The sequence below is a fragment of the Electrophorus electricus genome, chromosome 9 (assembly GCF_013358815.1).
Source record: "Electrophorus electricus isolate fEleEle1 chromosome 9, fEleEle1.pri, whole genome shotgun sequence".
In the NCBI taxonomy this organism is placed as follows: Eukaryota; Metazoa; Chordata; class Actinopteri; order Gymnotiformes; family Gymnotidae; genus Electrophorus; species Electrophorus electricus.
This window is the reverse complement of record NC_049543.1, coordinates 9,062,314-9,083,401: the sequence shown is the minus strand read 5'-3', so window position 1 is coordinate 9,083,401 and position 21,088 is coordinate 9,062,314. Positions and strand designations below refer to the sequence as shown.

The window sequence follows — 21,088 nt, the reverse complement described above, 5'->3', positions numbered from 1 at the left end:
GAATTCTCCCAGCAAAGCCTAGAGTTTACACGTCTGACCCTAACCCTACAGTTTACACATCTGACTCTAACCCTAGAGTTTACACGTCTGACCCTAAGCCTAGAGTTTACACGTCTGACCCTAACCCTAGAGTTTACACGTCTGACCCTAACCCTAGAGTTTACATCTCTGTTCTCTGAGAGAGCATGTAGAGTATACAGTAGTGCACCCTGCCGCCATCCCCGAGAATGACCAGGCCCAGAACTTTAAACATGCTGACAGTCTGAGGTCTGATGGAGAGGAAACTCCCCCAGCCGAGCGGAAGGGAGTCTGTTGTGTCCCCACCAGTCCCCATTTTCCCAGCCAGTTAAATGGAGAGAAAAAAAGAAAATCACGAGTGGCCAGACAGGTAAAAACAAAGGCGCTGACCAAACACACATTTTGTTGTGTGCGCACACAAACACACACACACACACACACACACACACACACACAGACACACAAACACATGCACTTGTATCACTGCTGGTATGGGTTTTTTTTCACTGACCAATTACTATAGCTAAACACTGCTATTCCAACACCCAAAACACATTTCCCCTTCATCTCCTGTTGGTGCGATCTATGGCTGTAATTGAGTTTATGCCCTCAAAGAAAACCAGGGAGCATATTAAACACGAGCGTGCATCAGTGTGGACTCTCCCTGCCTGGAGCAGGTAGAGTCATTTCTCAGCACAGCACAGGTATCTGATGACTGGCTCCATTGCTTCCATCGCCTGTTGATGTTTGTACCTTTCAATGACATCTGAGCCCAAGAAATATGATTTGAAATGAGTCCCAGGAAGAAATGAAAAAAGATATCCGAGTCAGGAAGGCGCTGAACTGCGGTGGCTAGTTGAAAGTGATTTATTAGGATGTGCAATAGCTTAGTGATCCAAGGAGAGAAAGAGATGTGCAGAAGTTATCAACAAAAAAATAATTGTGGAATTGCTTAAGTTTTATGACCATATACTCTGTAAGTTACCTGTGAGAGATTCTAAAAATATTAGTGTATTGTGATGTGTGTTTTAGTGTGAGTTTGCTCTCTAAGTAAATATCAACTGTATTGTCCCCAGTGGAAGGTTTAGCCACTCTCTCTTTGGACAGGTATGTCAAAATAAGCAGGTAAGTCCATGCACATACACACACACGCACACACACACAAATGCACACACACGCGCGCGCACACACGCACACACACACACACACACACACACATGCACAGGTCCTTGGACAGGTTGTTGAGCTGGAAAAGGAGAGGGATTTACACTTTGGAATTTCCTGTGGTTGATATCTGATCTGCCAACACACATGAAAATGCAGACACACACACACACACACACACACACACACTACAGACAGTAGCCTTGAGGAAGCTCAACTTTTGTCTGCACACGCAAGCTTAACACAATAGATGCCATTGATGTCGAGGGGACATATCACCAGCGTCTCATGGAGGACCCTGACAGTGGATCCATTGATGAGAGACCACAAGCCCGAGGCGAATTTCCACAGCCCACAATACCATCAACGGCATGCAGTGGACTGGGACAAAGCTTCAGACATCCCAGTCAGGTTTATCGCGCGGACCTAATTCCAGGATTTCTTAGTGATCTAATTCACATGTGCAATTCAACAAAAACCGCACGTCACGACGCTTTCTTCAGGTACTCAGTAAAAGGATGACAAAAATGATTGTCCGAATTCATCTTCAGTAACAGTATAGCCACACTCCCATTTCAGTATTTAACCCGCCCCTTACTTTCTTATCAGCAGCACTCGGTGAGTGCGAGTAAATTACAGACTCTTCGCAAGCAGTCGAGCGTGTGCGTGTTTGGAAAAGAGAATTCCAGGCCTTCCATGTGTTTGTGTGGGCATGTCTGTGAGAAAAATAACCATTCATCTCCAAGCAGGAGGAAAACCACGGACAGAACTGTTTCCCCAACGGAAGGGTGCGACAAGTCAGGAAAGGGCAGGAGAAGACCTGGGCAATCTTTTCATAAATCGCCCCTAGGTCTCGTTCCCCTGGCAGACGCGCTGCTTCCTTTCCTCGTCTGGAATCAGAGGTGATGGCAGAAGATGGCAGTGCTCAGGACAGCGCCACGCCCCACCTTACCAACAGCGAGTCGTCCGGCATGGCCATTACCCATTCTACGGCCGCCACGGGATGATCTGAAGGTACCACGAGAACCGGAGCACTGCAGCAGCAGGCCTATTTAGCCAGGAGCGTTGACGTGGCATGAGCTAACCCTCAATCGAGCGCATGCCCAGCCGCGTTAATCATCAAAGCTTAGTTTGGATTCCCAATGTCAGGGGTTCTACGCTGATTTAGGATTTTTTACTTTTTGAAGAGCCTTGAATATGCCCGTGCGTACCTGATATAGTGTGTAATAAACACTATAAGGTTCATTAGACACTATATCCATCTCCACTAATACAATTCAGTACTAACAAAAACATCTATTATTCTAGATTATTCAGTATTATTATTCAATATTGAATCATTCAATATTATTCATTTTAAACTATCGATTAATAACATTGGGAAGAATCAAACGCCATCACTCAATAAATGAGCCTGATGAACAAGGTCTTTTCCGTAGTGCCATCTGGCTTCCAGCTTGGCGTTTAAACATAAGAGCAGGACCTCGCTGTAGCACAGGGGAGGAGGGACTCGCCTCGGCAGACGAGCTCAGCGTCGAGGTAGTGGTGCGGCAGACAGGCAGACGCACAGGCGCCCACGGAGGCGCGCGTGCCCCGGGGCAGCAGCACCTCCTCAGGCTTCACGCAGCGCATGCAGTCGGACGAATCTGGGCCCACACATGCACGGCAAGACTCGTGGCAGCCTGGAGAGAGGGAATGGGGGGTGGAAGAAGGTTGGGGAGGGATTGTGAGAGAGAGGGAGGGAAAGAGAGAGGGTTGAAGGTTGGCAAGGAGATAGAGGGATGAAAGATGAGGGGAAGGAAAAGGAGAAATGGAGAATGAAAGAGGGAAGAAATTTGGTAATAATTAGTGGAGGAAATCGACCCTCACACACTGACAACAAATCGTTCTGGTTCAGTTTGAATATCTGAGCTACCACGTCAGGTTTAAAAGTTCTTTCTTCAGTTCAGAGCTCACTAAATAAATCACTTATCTCACTCTCCCTCCTGTTTAACAGCATACAGACAAACACACACACACACACGTGCACACACACGCATGCCTGCATGCACATGTACACACACTCATTAGCACACTGGCTTATACTAGCCTGGAGCCTAGCACACACCCACATGTTCAGGGATCAAGAACTCAGCCCCCAGTCACTTTTGCACTCTGTAACTAATGCGTTTGGTTTCATCTGCTTGGAACACACACACACACACACACACACACACACACACACACACACACACACACTTACACGTGGCCTGCTGTGCTCACAGCAACACACTCCATTCTGTACTACAAAATAGGATCAGTTATAAATCATACACATACTCAGACACACACACACACACTCACACACACACCTTGGCTCCCCCCCCCCCCACTCCCAGCAGCATTATCAGTTTTATTCAAACTCAGTTCATATACACTACCACAATGTTTCCCCAGCTAATGATGAGAGGGAACCAGTGTTGTAGCCAGGCAGAGCTGTAGCCCAACCCCCGACACGCCCCCCGATAAACAAGCTGTTTCTCAGCTCCCTGCTCTGACACTGGCTCCGCCTCCGCTGCGACAGCTGAGGGGTGCGATCGGCAGGTCTGTCTGACTGGGCGCCCGCGTGACAGAGACCTCAAATCGAGGCATGTGTCGCATTCAGCAGAAACTTACCCTGGCAGCGTCCGTCCCTGGAGAAGAGACCCTCGCCGCAGGAGTTCACACACTGGCCCCCGTGGAGGAGCAGGAGGCCGCGGGGGCAGGAGATGCACTCGGAGGCCGATGGTCCAGAGCAGGTGGCGCACGAGCCGTGACACGCTGGACGGGAAGCCGGGAATAGATAAGTTTAAAGGCCACGCATGCCATTATGAGGAAGAGTTACCTGAGCTGGTAGGGTTTTGGACTTACACACAGCACAAATTATATTAAAGAAATTTGCCATGGGATTTGTATTGAGAGTTACACACGGTTTTCAGGATGTAAAAGTACATGTACATGTAGGTTTCTTAAACTGTAACTTTTGCTAGATAGATTTCTATGCATATGTGAAAGCATTTCCTTACTTTGGCATCGGGCATAGCTGTCTTTGTAATGTTCCTCTGGACAATCCAAAATACATTTTCCATGATGCAGTGCATAGCCACCGGGGCAGCTTAGGCAGCTGGGGTTGTCAGGGCGACAGGTAGCGCAGGATGGGTCGCATGCTACAATGTAAACAACGTACCAATGCAATCACAAGCTACAACATCTCAGATAAGCTGAGCTGACAAGCACAAACGCAAACAAGGCAAAATTAATACACGTCTAAACAAGATCCCACCACTGAAAGTCAACGGCTGAGCTTCGTGCCGATGTTGGCTGACAGGCGCGGTGCCCGTGAATGTGATCGCCAGCGACAGGCGCCGGGGAAAGCTGCGCTGTGAACGCACCCCCGCCACCTCCGGATGATCCAGCACGCTGGCGCTAGTATTTGCGATCGTGTTGTCATGCTGCAGCCTTAAGCCTCTTTGCAGACAGTCAGACGGTTATGCGTGTTGGTGCAGTCACAGACGGCTGGAACTAAGCCCCCGGAGGAATTCAGACCCGCCAACCACAATAAACGTCTGCCTGGCTGTTTACCATCTGCTTAGATGTTTCTGCTCCCTGTGCAGTGATGTAAGAAACGATTGTTTTTTTGGGTTTTTTTTTCAACCAAGCGAAAAAAGTGGCAGGGCCTAAATGCAGAGCCTCGTTACCGTGAGGATGTTTTTCATGTAGTCTGTCGTCTGCGCAATAATGCGCAACCTAGTTTCATGTATGGTTGCACTGCAAGCTTACCATAACAGTTGCCCCGGTTGACATAGAAGCCCGTTCCACAGTCTGCAACGCAAAGGCCGTCCATCAGCAAATGGGAGGGGTCAGAGCATGACAGACAGTCTTGTGGCCCCGCCCCTCGACATGAGGAACAGGAGTCGTGGCAACCTGTAGAGAGGGCAGAAGCTAAAAAAGTGCGGCCATGGGGCGCGCAACAAGACAGGGAGGGGAACAGAAGTGTACGGTGTCTGTTCAGGGACAAACTTTGATCGATAAGCGTTGTATTTTGGTGAGAACGTCCTGCAGTGTGACTTAAGAGTTCATGCCAATGTGAACTAGAACAAAAGATGACCTTTCTGTGGAACTCTAGGCCAATAACCACCCACACACACACACACACACACACACACACACACACATACACACACACACACACACACACACATTTATACTCTCTATTCCCCTCTATTCACACAGCCTTTATTGAACCACACAGTAAGACGCCTACCTCATCTAATAAAGGCCTTTGACTAAGGGCTAAATTAGCCTGAATTTTCCCTTGATAAGGGAGGTGACCTACAGAGATCTAAAGCTTAATCACTTCACTCTAAGCTGCACTAATAATCAAAGCTTAATTACTTTCCTGGAGTCAGGGTTTATGCATTGATTTAGCGTTGGTAGACAACTTTTAAAAAAAGGTGCAGCCTGAACCACACTGGGGTGAACATGAAAGAGAAGCTAAATCAAAGATACGGCAGCGCATCAGAGAACATTTACACATGACACTTTCTTGTAGTGTCTTGTAATGTCCCCAAGTGAGGTTACTACTGCGGAACTTCAGAAGAAAAAAATAAATAAAATTTTATATATATATATATATATATATATATATATATATATATATATATATATATATATATATATATATATATATACATACATATACATATATGACAGCCCCCTGACAGCTCTAAATAGTTTCTTGACTTCCTCCGCCCCCCCCCCCCCCCCCCCCCCCCCCCCCCCCCCGTGAGAAGCGATCTGAGATCCTTCGTTCCGAGTACGATGTTGGAGAGCGTTATGAGTGGCAATCACGTTTCAGTGAAAATTAGCAGGTGACAAGAGGATTATTGGTCCTCTCTCTGGCTTCAGAGAGTGAGCTGTTTGTTTTATGCTCCCAAGTCGGTGATACTAGCCATGCCCTGATCCCAGTAAAGGAGAGGCGCAAACTGCTGCTCCATAAAATAGGAGAGTGCTGGCAGACAGAATAAATACAGAGTTCCAGATGCAGAATTGGCCGTCTCGCGGGTCAGAGAGAGTTACAGAGCAATAAGAGCTCTGCTATGATCTGTTCAAATCTGTTATATCTATGTGTGCATGCATTCAGATGGATGAGCACGACCATTAGCAAACTAAACGAACCATGTTAGGGCTTCTTCAGTTTGTCACAAATCAAACCTTTTCAAACATATTGGCAGAAATTGCCTGTAGAACCCTCCTATATGATCCAATGAGAGAAAATACAATAGAAACATTACTTTGCCGCTCTGCTCGGTCTGCAGATTTGGCACAGAGCCAGATGGGGAAGACCCATTAACTGTTCAACATGGCACCTTGCTTTGGCTGCCCCCCCCAAGTGATTTACAGAAGCAAAAAACCCAAACAAACAGAAAAAAAAATCTGATGGCTGGTAGCCAGACAATTAGCCATGTGAGCATCCCCAGATGTGAGCATCCCCAGAACTGCTCTCAGCCAAGGGCCACAGCTGGCAGCCGCAGAAACCACAACCTCAGAGAAGGGCCGTTAGCTTGGCATCATTAAAACGATGCCGTTTAGCCCTGAGCCAGTAAACCTGCATGTCACACAGAAAGGTCTCACACCTAAATAATCAATGCACCTAAATAATCATTATTACTATTATTATTATTATTACTACATTTAACACAATAATTTGTGTACACATATTATTCCCTCAGCCTCTCCACAAAACATACAAACATGAATCCAGTTTCTAGCCCTCAACTGGATTTTGCCGTGCTAAACGTTTTTAGCGGGCTTACCCTAGACTAAAAAGATTTCGCTCTGATTCCATTGTCATTAAGGGCTAGAAGTCCAATTTTCATTAGCTTCATTAAAGTGTAAAATGGGGGAGTAATTGCCTCGGAGAGGCTGGCACTCCCGGTCACACGCCAGTTAGCATGGGCGCTAACGCGTAGTCCCTTCAGAGTTGGGTCAGCTAGCTTCCTATGTGCGTGCATGGGAGCCCGGCAGTGCAGGTACGGATTGTCGTCATTGAGACACTTGTATTCGGAGGACGGAGCAGACTTTTCACAGCATTCGTGTATAAAACCAAATAAGAGGAATTGAATGGTATATAAACCATTATATCAGCATTAAGATCACGATAATAAGGTCATTAGAACATGTTTTTGCAATGCCAGCATTTTCAAGTGAACGCACTAAATTTTTATATAACTAGAACGTGTTGGGTGAGAGATCATTGTATGCCATACAATACTGTTCAGATTTTTACATTAATGGTATTTAGCTATCCCTTTTCTCCAAAGTCACATACAATTATAACTGTGGACAACTTGAGCAATTAAGTGTTAAGGGTCTTACTGAGGGGCACAACAGCGGCAACTTGGCAGCAGTTGGGCTTGAACTGGCAACCTTCTGGTTACTAGTCAAGTACCGCTGCGCTTCTACTTCCCCACTGATAGGTCACATCTGTTTGGAGCCGAGCTCAGTCACTGTTCTTTTTTACTGTACCTCTGCGAACCTCATGCACTGACTTGCCTGTTTCAGACTCAAACGAGTCTTATACCACCCACCGCCCCCCCTTTGAAGCTCGTCCGAACGACTTTCAAAAGATACTCCCCTACCCTTGCCCCTCACTGGGACACCCCCCAAACCCCCCACCCTCACGGCCCATTAGGGAAGCCGCCATGCCAAGAGGCGCGTAGGACACAGCAGCTCTTTGTCTTAGGCTGCTGCCTTCATCATGGTAGTGTTTCGGGCAGCGAACAAGCCATCGCCGAGTGCACGTTGCATCCCTGAAAGAGCCCTCCCAGCTCAGTCATTGGAGGCTCGGTCCGCACGTTCGCTCTGGCCACACACAGCCCCATCGCCTGGGACAAACGCTACGGCAGCTGGGACAGAACATAAAACGTGGCGACCGGCCGAGGATCAGACTGGAAGGCTCGGCTAGGGGATGATGTACGCGTCAAGTCTCCATGGCACTGTGGCTCAACACCCAGGACTTCCTGCTAACATCTCAGGAAACAGCAGCAACACCGCTGTGAACAAACTGCTTGCAGTTTCATTAGTTCAAGGTCAATTTGTTTTAAATGAAAATGGGGGGGGGGGTCTGAAAACGCAGCGGTTCCCAGTTTGGTGGTAATGGCGGGGTGTGCCGTCCCAACTGTGTGGGCTGTTAAGGGCAGGAGATCTTTAATGGGAGACAACTCACTCAGGCACTGTGTGTGGTCCTGGTACAGGCCCCTCTCACAGGTGGCCACACACTGCCCGTCGCTGAAGAGCAAGGACCCACCACAAGTCGTGCACTCAAAGGCATTCCCGCAGGTGCCACAGGACAGCTGGCAGGCTGACAGAGGGAGAGAGAGAGAGAGAGAGAGAAAGAGAGAGAGAGAGAGAGAGAGAGAGAGAGAATTATGCTAGGGCAAAACACAATGGGAGATTGCACAAGAGACTGTGTGCGAGTGTGTGTGTGTGTGTGTGTGTGTGTGTGTGTGTGTGTGTGTGTGTGTGTGTGTGTGTGTGTGTGTGAGTAGAGACAGGGAACGACTGTTCAAAACACCTTGGATAGGTTTGACAAGGTATTAAACGTGCAGTTGGACAACACGACTGGCATTTCATCCTTCTCTCTGGCGCCGCCCTCAAACCCGAGCCCCTCCGGTCCGGCACAGCGGACAAGCGGAGAGGACCCGAATGAAACCGGCAACTGTAAATCCATTCACGTCGTCCCTCAGAACGACGAGGCCCAAGGCCAAATTAGAGGCCTGTCGAGTGACGCGTTAGCCTGCCTGCGGCCTCTCAGTGGAAGGGGGGATTTCAGGGCGCTAAGGCAGAAACCAGAGCAAGTTTAGACCTGTTAGCGCTGACTGGGGCACGGGCATGACCCGCCACCCACACTCCATCACATGTGATTAACAGCAGTGAGCGAACACGCAGGGAGAAAAGGAGCATGTTTTCTCAAGGACTTCTACCGAGACCGAGTACCCCTGCCGCCCGCGTCATGCAGACTCATTAGCATACAGACGTGCGTGGGGGAACACTGGGAGATGTTGTTGCATTCAGACAGCTCACTTGTACAACACACCCAGGAGTGAACACAGACGCAGTCAGAGCCAGGACGTGAACGTGCACTCAAAGAGTGTAAACACTCGCATGCTCAGTGGCTTCGAAGATGAAGATATACGATCAGGTTGCTTATAGAACACACAGTGGAACACGCGCGCACACACACACACACACACACACACACACACACATATACTTGGCTGCCCCTGACTTGTCGAGCTGGCACGTTGTAAAGTCTCCCAAAGCATCTGAATTAACACCTATATCTTGATCGTGCATGAGTAACTTTATGGCAACAGAACTGCTCCTGGAAGCAGTGTTTATGAGATTTTAAATACTGTGGCACTAAGACGAGTGCCAGAGATAGGAGTGTGTGTGTGTGTGTGTGTGTGTGTGTGTGTGTGAGAGAGAGAGAGAGAGAATGAAATATCTGATGGGTGAAAGGGAAGGTGAGAGCAGAAGGCAGGATAAAGGCTCCATACAGGCGGCAGTACTTGAAGAGGAGGAGGGGCTTACTGGTGGGAGGGGCTTAATGAGTAACAAAGAAAATTAGAGCAGTGGGGCAGCATAGGGGTAGCAAAAACAGACAGAGAGAGCGAGACAGAGAGAGAGAGAGAGAGCACGACGGTGATGTGAAAGAGAAGGGGGGGTGGGGTCAAATGAGAGACAAACAACAGGCGGCTTTGGGAGAAAAGGGGGAGTGCTTCTTTACGTACCTGTGCACACTCTGCCTTGGGCAAAGAAGCCATTAGGACAGTTGTGAAGGCAGCGGCCATTCCAGAGCACCGCCCCGGGATCCTTACAGCTGTCACAGTGGCCGGGAGTGGTGGAGCACGTCAAACAGTCTGCATGACACTGGACCGCTGCGAGCACACACACAAACACACACACACACGCGCAAAGCACCTTTGAGATATAGAACAGTGATCATTGATTTTTGGCTGAAGGGTTACGTGATCTTATGATTGATTGAGCGTGGGGAGAACCTGCCAAGCACACTTCTGTACATCTCTACCATGCTGCAGGGCCCTGTGGAGAACTCCTGTTAGATCTGCCTGGCACAATAGACCAGCACCGTATTTTATTACCCTGCTTCTAATGAGCTAAAAAAATTAAACTATTATTGAGAACTTCAGTTTACTCTTCTGAGGGGTGTGTGATGTCTATTATGAATATAGATCCCATTGGTTACCTATTGAACACTAGCCAACGAGGACCTGGCATGAATTCAACAGCCCCGTGTCTTCCACTTTTGGAACCGAATTGGTATATAAACTGGGGAATGCTGGCCACACTGCTTAAACAGCCTCAAAAATCACTGCAGTCAGTGCGTTCAATTTGTATGCTGTCAAAATCAACTGTTACACTTGAGGATCACCAAAGCAGGGCCTTTTAGGTGGGAACTGGAACCGGAGTGACAGGGATTTGCCCACTTCTGTGGTACATTGCCATCCCTTTGGGAGCTGAGGCGTGGTTGACCACAGGACTTTAATGGGTTATATGATTAAGACAGAACCATGTGATTTCTCCAGAGATTTATTCAGGAGGACTCTGGATTAAGGAGACAAAAAGACTGTTGTCTATATAGTATTATACATGCACTTTTCTAAGTGGCTTGGATTAAGGTGAAACCATTTCTGCCTGTGTGGAGGTTTATCTGGGCCACAGAGTGAAGTGTCAGACTAATACCACACTAATCTGGACTTGCATTAAATCCTCGTCTTACAATATACGCCAGGGTAATTTCCTGAGTACGTCCCCTGCCATTGGTTTGCGCTTCAACAAATCCATTTTCCCTGAAAGCAAGCGTGCACTGTTGACATGCGTGCCACTTCCTATAGCATGTGATTAACAGTGCTGGGGGTGAAGGCAGAGAGGATAGAAGCTTCTTCTCAACAAGCTGAGCCTGAGAATCCAATCACCTCATTAGAATCATCAAGTGCAACTCCTGTTTTGCTTGTTAGCTCTTAAAGTCCGGGGGCGTTAGCATTAGCGTACAGGAAATGGATCCAGGATGTAATGGACGGCGGTCTCACCGGGGTGGCATTCGGGGCAGCACTGTCCGTCACGTGGCACTGCCAGGGTGCCAACGGGGCACGTAGGACAGGAGCGGTGGTAGCAGGTCACGTGACCGTCCCGGCACTGACATGTCTGACAGGGACCCTCACTCACGCTCTCCAGGTTCTGGAACACGAGGAGCACGCACACCAATACACACACACACACACACACACAAAATCGTCTCCTCAAATGCTTTACTCGTTGTCTCCGCCCACCACCAACAAAATTCACATGGTTTTTGGAAATGTATACATAAAGTCAACATTTTTGTTTTATTGATACATAATGTATATCAAATTCTTTGCAGCGTCACTTACAGCAAGGCGACGGAAGTTGGTCGCGTTGGCTCTCTGTCCCTGAAGGATGCGAGAATGATTAGCGCAGGCTAGGGACCAAGTCTTCCTCTTTTTCAAACATCGCAACCTGTCGTTTTAAGACTCCCTACCTGTGTCTCTGGGAGCGTGTACGCACAGGCGTTGACTGCTGGCTTGCACTCAGGACAACACTTCCCACTTAAATACACCAGCTCTTCTCCCTGGCACATAGCAGGAATTCTCATTAATGTCCACTCAGCTTGAAAGCCTGCCCAGGAAATGACTGAAATATTCCAGCACGTCCCGGACAACTCGTGTTACACCCAGAATGCCACATGCCACCTATTTCTTTCGTTCTCGCTTTCTTTGCCTTTTTTCATGTTGTATTTCCATTTTTTTAAATAGACAAACTTCTATTCTCAAACTTCATTTGAGGCTAACTCAGTTACCTGTGTCTTTTGTGTGACATCATCATTTTGACCAGAGAGAGTGGACCTTTGAACATTGCAGGTGCAGGGTGAGGTGCCCATTACTTTCATCCCAGTAGAAATACAATCACTTTCACAACCATGGGCGGTAAATAGCATAGCTGGGATTTGAACCTAAGTTTTAGTGGCAGATTTTCACAAAATATATTCAAATACTTATTTGTCCAAAAAATACATTCAAATCACATTAGTTAAAGTCACAAAAAAAAAAAACTGTCCTGAGAAATAACTACAAAAAGGCTTTTTTTAAAAGAAGCCAAAACATTCTTTGTTGATTTCATTTGATTTATTTCTGTACACCTTCATTCCAGCATGGCATCAGAGACACACACACACACCCATCAAACCCATTCTACACCCCCCGCCTGGGACCCTCCCACCTGGGACCCCCCCGCCTGCACGGGTAAAACAGTGCCCCCAACCTTCCTCCAGGGGTACCGTACCTGCGCGCACTCCAATCTGGCACAGTCGGCGTGCTGGCACAGCACCTGGCCCCGCTCGCACGTGCAGAACTCGCAGCCCGTGCCCTGCCACATGTCGCCATGGTAACGCACAGCACCATCGTACAAGCAGGTGCCTCGCGGGGAGACGCATTCTGCACAACACTGACCCGGACGCTGCACCTTCGTCTGGCCCTTGGAGCACACGTAAAATCGATTATTAAGCTTTAGAAATGTCTCACTACAATGCTATTGTATTATAGTCTCTGCATATAGGTATAAAGAATCAGTTAGTCTTACAAACAGAGAGCTATATGAGATATATTTAATTACAAAAAATTAAAACATTTCCTCTGCAAAACATTAATCATTCAAACTACTGACGTGCGGTGTACTCTTGCATCACCGCAACTGACTTTGACCCACGTTTCACTTTTCACTTTTCACTTTTCAAATCGCCTTTTTTTTATTGTTCTTCAAGGACAGCGTTCATAATCACAAATAAAACTCAAACTATTACTGTTTTCCTGAAAGCACCTGAATCAAGTCGCTGACAGGACCGGTGCTCCTCAGATCCTGTCAGCCTGCCGTTATTGTGCGTGACATGAAATGTTGTTTGTAACGGGTTATAGCTGACCTTGTCGCAGTGGAGTGGGGGACATTTTTCCGTGTGACACCGTGTCTGACCGCGCTCACATACACAAGTTGTACAGCTGTTTTTCTGCCACTGCTGGCCGTCCTAGGAACACAACACACAGACACAAGGATCGTGGGACTCAAATTAAATTTGGTCTGAGATTATTTAAACCTGTACAAGTTCATTTTGCCCTAACAACCACATGGTATCTGACCCCCGCACCACACACACAAACACACTAGTTCAGAGGAAACCCAACCTGGCTCAATAGATTTCTGCCCTCCTGTCATCTACATTCACATTTCTTCAGACGTGTTATCGGAGACGAGATTCAGTGTGCAATGGACTTCCATTATTTATCTCACTCATTGTCCTTATAACATAATTATGTTGATTCCTTGTGACATCAAAATAACAATAAATAATAATTTATTAATATTTTGTCACGGAATGCTCCGCCCCCCACAAGTCACGTGGTACAGCCGGCCGCATGCAGTGCGATTCGCATGTGTACTGTTTTGTAACCACGCCCTTAATGTTACGTGCTAGTTTGTCTATTTAAACCCCTGTCCGTGTGTGCATCCTCGTTGGTCATTTTAGCTATGTAGCATAACTAGCTGTGTCGCTACTTATGTGTTAAAGTCGATCTAACATCGCCGTAGCCGTAACGTTAGTCTGTGTACTCACCATTAATATATGTGTTCTTCGTTCAATCTTAATGTGTAATCATGTTCACCGTAATGTCTTATGTGAGTGCCACCTGTTGTCTGCGTTTAATGTTAATAAACATCATTCACCGTCGAGAGTCCTACCCCGCACCCTGTGGCACTCGGGCCAACAAGCGTTACACATTTATTATAATTATATTTATTATTATAATTATATAAGCCTGAGACCCTATGCCTTTTTGATGTAATTCATGAATGATGGCTCATAAATTCAGGTATTTCATCTTAGGCATAAGTGGAAAAATAACATACAGCTTTAAGAAGATGGGGACAACTCAACCTAAATATTAAACTACTGAAAATAAAAGTTTCACACCCTAGATTTTGGCCATCTACAGGTGGACAGTTTATGTTTAGAACATAAAAGTCCTCCCTAGAATTGAGTTCTAGCTGCCTGGACTTGCTAATTAGCTCAAGCTAGTCAGTCAAATTAATTAGTGAAATCAACTTGGGGGGATATAATACAGTAGGGCGGGCGGTGAAAATAAGGGGTGAAAAGAGACAGTGCAGTGAGTTGAGGAAAAAGCGGGTCTCACGCAATCTGCTTGCGCACTATGAAAGCGCTCCTGGGACGCTGAGGAGAAACCGCTGCCACAGCAGCACGTTTTCCCTCCCTGTCTTCAAAGAGCAACCACCCTCGTTTCCTCTCCCAGGAACCCCACCCACGACTCACAACCCCCCCACCACCACCACCACCAAACCATCATGCCTACCTCATACTCCTCACCGGCTGCTATGCAAGGCTTAGAGACGCACTGGGGGCAGCATCGTGCCGGTCGGATCACCAAATGTTCATTCTGCGGCAGACACACACAACCGTAACCCGGTGCAAAACGCAAGCGCCTCTTGGAACAGACCGTAAACGTGGTGATGGGTGACAAACAGCGAAGCATGTCTATAGTCATCAGAATACATTAGGTTACAGGCAAACGACAGATTAGCGGATAGCAAAAAACGACGTGATGTGAAACGCGCATCAGAAAAGCGACGCCAGCGGATGTGAAGCCGTTCGAGGCGCTGTGCTGACCGGCTCGCACGTGATGGGCTGACACTCCGCGGCCGAGCACTGGGCGTGTCCATCCTGGCACTCGCACTTCATGCACGGACTGGGACTCCACTCTTCCCCGTCCCTGTGCTCTTCTCCTTCCCAGGTGCACGGAACTGCGGAGACGGCATGAGTTAGTCTGTGTGTGTGTGTGTGTGTGAGAGAGAGAGAGAGAGAGAGAGAGAGAGGAAAACGACAGGATGGTTTTTATGCACTTTTTACATTAAATTCCACATCTTTCGAAAAATGAATTCGCACACACGTCGTCACTACTTGGCCAAGTGTTAATCCCTCCACATATTTTTTATGAATTCACATTAGGTTGTCTTTAACGAACAGTGTTATATGACTGCGATGAAAACGAACCATCGTGGACGTCGGGAGAGAATTCGTTCCGCAGGGCATACACACGCCGGCAATCCCCATTACGGGGAGGTTAAAGTCTTCCGACGATGAAGTGGCTGGCAGAGCAGACGGGGGAAGGTACGGACACCTCCACAAGTCATTTCTGCATCTTCCGATTTTTCCCAACCACCTGTCTCGTTTCTCTTCTCAGAGAGCTCACACTCTTACAGTTCTTCTTCCTTTCCTTTCATCGCTGCTGTATTACCTTTCAATATCACCACTGCACGTAACACTTTCTAAAACTGCTGTCGCACTGGGAAACCTGACATCGAAATGTTTTAAGTTCCGTTAATGATGAAAACGAAAACTCAGTTGTAAAGTCGGTAAACGCCGCCCGCTGCGATACGTGGGCCAAGGACCTCTTTACACAGGGTCGGGCTTAAGCTTGAGAGTAGTCATAAAGCTAAATGACAGTTCTCCAAAGAATAAGCTGTCCCACTGTCCGTTTCTACGCTGTCCTTTGTGAGGTGCTCATCACGCGTTCCCCTGTAGACAGCTTGGAGCTGCGCGAACACCGAACACGGAGCGGAGCGGTCCCCCCTCGGGACGCGAGAAAAACAAAAACTAAACCCTGAGAGGACTAAAGCCACAAGCACGGGGAGACATCGCGCTCTCGGCGTGGCAAATCCTGGTGATAAACGCATTTATTATAAAACTGCTGAGATGTTCAATGGGGAGTGGGGAAAACGCAGAGTTTCAGAGTTAACAGAATATTTATGCACAAGAGTTCTCTGGAACGGGTGTAGGATTACATGTATGGGTGATAAATAAAAAACCTGCTCAGGCGTAGAGGGCTACAGATGTAAAATATGTCAAAGTACTACTGCGAAAATGTGATGTCAAGCAGAGCGCGGTGGGTCTGCCTTGGAAATGGTGTAAGAGTCCCTCGGGCACCGTCCACATAGCGAACCTGTGTGTTCAAACACGGCCATGCATGTTCAGGGCGAATTCACTGAGCGTCGGCCTTCAAAATGCAGCAGTGAACAGTGTTTAGATTTAGAGTGATATTGCTAGTCTGCTGGGATGCAGGAGGTCTCCATTATGTAACATGGTCATGGATGTGGTGGATTAGCCTGTTTCCTGGTGAACGGAAACTAGTGGGACCTACATAGCTTTATGAGATTACACTAAGCACTACATTTCATTCACTGTTGTTAATTGGCGTTTGTTTGGTGAAGCTTTACACACAACCACTCTACACACTCTTGAGATCTTGAAAAATAACCATTCCAAAGGCCTTATTATAAACAAAGGATTTTTTTAGCTTTCAGTACACCAATACTACACAAACAGTAACATGACCCATGATTAGTCACTTCGGTGTGGGCGTGCAAGGGCACAGTTGTGCCTGCGTTACCTCCATTTCTGCCACACTTAGGACAGCACTCTCCGGCTGGGATGTAGGGGCTCTGGCCTCTCCCACAGCTGAGGGAAGGACAGGCAGGAGGGCCACAGGTCACTTTCCCCAGAGAGCACGTACACACAGAGCACTCGGACTCGCTCCACTGGCTGTCATGCTGGAATGAAAGAGAGGAAGACAGGGCGACAGAGCGAGAGGTCATGAGGCTGGGGGATGGTCTCCGGATGGTCGCGCCGCAGGAAGGTGTCATCAGCATCACCGGCTAGCAAATGCTTCAGCCGCCGCAGCTAAATTAAGCTTCACGATTCGCTGTCAGAATCACCGCATGACAGAGACCGTTTATTTGAACCATCTCCATAGCTCAGCGCCGCTTGAAAGGTTTTTGGGCTCTAGGAACGTTTATTACAGGATTAGGCCCCTCAGCCAATGCACGCAGCTTTTCCTAAGCAACTGCCACTCGAGTTGGAAGCCTACACTTCCAGAATCTTAAACAGAGAGCAGAGTGGCTCATTAGGGGGACGGCTTGGACAGACGAGAGGTTCGCTCTGTCGGGGAAGAGCGGGATGCTAACAAGAAAGCACTTGTGTGTCGGCTGGGGGAATCAGCCGCTCAGCACTCCACCAGAAGCATAGAGGCCTGCCTCTGGCGTCCTTCATTTGGGCCCTGGCCATGGGGTGTCACTTACCCCATACACTGCTCCGTGGCGCTGGCAGGAGCCGGCCGACTGTGGGAAACATTCTGGGCAGCACTTTTTGGGAGGGATTCTCAAGCGTTCGCCCTGGGAACACATCCAGAGAGCCACGGTTAACATGCCAGCATTAGCAACAGTGGAAGTACCAGTTGTCAAAATATAAGCTATTGAAGAATAAGCAACAGCAGGCTGCCAGACAGATAACATAAAGACTTTCGAGAGGTTCCTAGAAGGATAATGAGGAATAATTAAAGATTGATAATGCAAGGGAAGGCCTCTGCTTTGGTAAGCACCACAGGATGTATCCTACTAAGGTTTAAATCCAAGTCAATGGAACGCCTGCCAGAAGCATCAATTGCGGACTTTGCGGAGATTTTACTGGATCATATACCAAGGGAAAGAACAAATATGGAAAACAAATGTGTTGTTTTCGTCTAAGCGAGAGTGGCAGAGAACTACAATGAGCCCGCAGCGTGTTCCTTAAAGAGACAATGACAGCATGTACAGCCTTCTGCGTTCCTTCCTCTTCTCCGTTATTCATTCTTAAACAGTGCTGTCAGGATAATCCAGCCATCTATTAACTTATCTTTCAGACTCATTCACTCAGAGATCTATCCATGTGCTCACTCAGCCATTGCTTAATTCTTCGGCCCATCCTTCAAACCACTAAATCTATCTGGCACTTGACTTTTAACTCAGCAAAACTTACCCTCTGAAAGTCACACTGGGGATTTTGGCACTGGGTAGCTTTGCAGATGACAATGTCACCGTGGCATGTGCAGTCTTGACAAGTGTCTGGTTTCCATGATGTATGGTTCTGGAACACATCAAAAGGACATACGTTCGAAAATAGCATTACTTCAGATAAGATACATCAAATATATACACTGTGAATTTGTTGCATGAAATTGCAATTCATGGAGTGAACACTGCCAGCTGCTAACACTTATTATCATCTATTAAACACATTCCAGTGTTTATAAGATGAACTAAAAGGTAGACATTATTATTCCCTGAAGAAGACCAAAAATAAATGATACAGGATATGTGCTTGGCTTGACATTCTTACCACTTTAGATAATAACTTTGTTAATTCCCTACAGCAGGAACACCCTTGGAAATTCTTGTCATAAATACATCAGCTGTGTTCAGTGTAGACAGAAAAATTGTCCTGCATGTAACCTATGACATTCCTACTGTAGAGAACATGTTAAAGTATCTGTAGACAAGACTTAGGTCAGCTATCTGTACCTTGCCAAAGCTTATCTGATAACCAGAAATGCAAAAGTGAGAAGGTGTTTCCTGGAGGTCTGTGACCTTTTCACCTCCAAAACCCTGCCCAGACAAAGAGCTATTACAGCTGTTAAGTCCTAGCAAAAAGACAAAGATTACAGAAAATAGTGCAGACCACATCCAAGAATCCAGAAGGACTTTGAGGATTACAAAAATAAGGAAACATTTGAATTAGGAATTATAAGACCTTACAAAAAAGGCTTAGTTTGTTTTTTTGCATCCAGGTTAATGATCTTCAATGACTAGCAACACCATTCATATGGAAACTAAAAAGTTTCTCATATGGAAATTAATACTAAATTTCGCACAGTCTGCTTTGGTAGTGACAGTATTTGAATGATCCGTATAAGCAAATGCAATATGGACACCAAAATTTCATAGACATAGATACCAAGAAATATGACAACCGAAGACCCCAGAGACTATGACACAAGCACCAGGTTATTTGCAGTTTATCTGACAATTAAGGTAAATGCAACACCTTGTATAATCTCTTACTGACCATAAACCTTCTATAACCTCTTACTTACCATAAATCCTTTCTGCTTAAATTTCAGATGACAAATCAGTGGCAGTTAGTCTCAAAAGACATTCTAAGAATGTGTCGATAGTTTGCATGTTCTGGCATGGCACCTGAAGCAGAACTGCAGGCCCAGATATGTTGATGGTCATAGAGCATTTTGATATTGCCAGACTACCCTGTAGGATTGTTTACATACATATTAGAAACCTGTCCAGGGGCACAGCGCAGAGGCTCAAGCATTAGACATAATCCAGGGTGGAGGAAACCCAGGAATGCATCTCATTTGAATGCAACTTAGTTGAATGCGTCTTATTTGAAAGGGATCAGAATCTGTGCCACACATCTTCTGCAACTTTAATGGTGAAGGGGAAGACGGTAAAACCTCGCTGCACTGGGGAACGCTGCACGTCCAGAAGGCATCTGGAAAAGAGCCGCAGTATTAGCGAACAGCTGGGAGACCCTCCTTTTGCTTTGCATCACAACCATATAAGATTACAAACATATATTAACTTTACAAAATCAGATGTTGATGCTGGCTTCACCAAAGAATACATTGCCTAATAACACCTTCCACAGTCCTAATCTTAATTAGAATAAATGGAACCATGACCTCCAAAAGTTGCCATTCTCCTGTGACCTGAGCAGAGGAATTAGAACAACGGAGCATGCAGAATACTCTTGCATCAGTGCATTGTTTCTGTCTCCGTTGTCTGCAGCCGGCACACACTTGTTTCCTGACATTGATTTTTCTGTTGCGCTGCAGCTTAAATAAATAAGAAGCCTGCCACCATAGTGGATGAATTTTTAATAACTACTTCTCTTATGACATGCTTATCTGGCAACCCCATAGTTCTTTGAGTGTGCCACACACACACACACACACACACACACACACACACACACACACTATAGCCACACGCTAATGGGAGGAATCTCACAGACAGGAAAATGCGAGCGCACCATGTCATATGTATATGTGAAAGAGGTGTGACAGCGGCTCTACGTGGTATGCAATCGTGAACTCAAACATGATTTCTTCTCAACGCATCGCTATTTTGGTATTGTTAAAAATAACAAGTGCATTTGAATTTATAAGCCATAGGTTTCTAAACATATATAGTAACAAATGGCGCTTTTATCATGCGCTGGGTCCCACTGGAGATCCCCCCCATCAATCTGTGCCTTCACTACTGCCTATTTTGAGAAACGTGGCACACACTCCTCAAGAGGAGCTTAAGAGAAGCGCGGCCACACATCAGGCTCACGTGGTCGGACTGATTTCAAGACCTTTGACCCGACCGCAGTTCAAGGGAGTCGAAGTGACCTGCCATGGAGCTGTCACAAACCGCTTTAGTATTTGTTGTTGTTTTATATTTGCTGTTATTTAGTATTTGTTGCTAGCGTGTCTGGTACCACGACACGTGTTTTACACATTCTCTCCCTGCCTCTGTCAGTCTATATAATAAAATATTTTCCATTTCCTCTTACCTGTCTGAAAATTGTTATTCTTCTGTCTCCCCAAATATACACACACACAGCTGTCTGTTTATTAAGTATATACTTGTAGCTGTACCTATATGTTGCTAATTGTTTTTTCGATCTTTTGTATATAAGTAGAAATTAACTGACTGATGAAAACTTCATCTTCTTCTTCTTCATTTGTCTACAGCTGTCATGCCTCTTACCTTGAGTTTATGCTATATTTGCACAAGTGTTTACAAGTGCACTTACATAAACATATAAATGTATATTAAGACCATCCAGCTATCCTGCCCTTTGGTCTTTCCTGAAACAGGCCAATTCTGGTTGACATAGTGTACACAG

The 21,088-nt window shown here is 46.6% G+C and overlaps 1 protein-coding gene across 3 annotated transcripts in view; it reads right to left on the bottom strand.

The window, feature by feature from the left end:
* Positions 1–21,088, bottom strand: part of fras1 (Fraser extracellular matrix complex subunit 1) — a 91,855-nt gene that overhangs the window by 47,376 nt on the left and 23,391 nt on the right. For all 3 annotated transcript variants that reach the window (XM_035529626.1, XM_027029021.2, XM_035529625.1), the window contains exons 3-18: positions 18,158–18,265; positions 17,443–17,535; positions 16,755–16,914; positions 14,975–15,108; positions 14,661–14,744; positions 13,220–13,321; positions 12,586–12,777; positions 11,786–11,875; positions 11,658–11,696; positions 11,316–11,463; positions 9,996–10,142; positions 8,429–8,563; positions 4,981–5,124; positions 4,227–4,367; positions 3,838–3,981; positions 2,697–2,864 (exon numbers count right to left, since the gene is read on the bottom strand). In XM_035529626.1, coding sequence (XP_035385519.1) covers positions 2,697–2,864; positions 3,838–3,981; positions 4,227–4,367; positions 4,981–5,124; positions 8,429–8,563; positions 9,996–10,142; positions 11,316–11,463; positions 11,658–11,696; positions 11,786–11,875; positions 12,586–12,777; positions 13,220–13,321; positions 14,661–14,744; positions 14,975–15,108; positions 16,755–16,914; positions 17,443–17,535; positions 18,158–18,265 — 2,029 coding nt within the window. The remainder of the gene's footprint in view (positions 1–2,696; positions 2,865–3,837; positions 3,982–4,226; positions 4,368–4,980; positions 5,125–8,428; positions 8,564–9,995; positions 10,143–11,315; positions 11,464–11,657; positions 11,697–11,785; positions 11,876–12,585; positions 12,778–13,219; positions 13,322–14,660; positions 14,745–14,974; positions 15,109–16,754; positions 16,915–17,442; positions 17,536–18,157; positions 18,266–21,088) is intronic.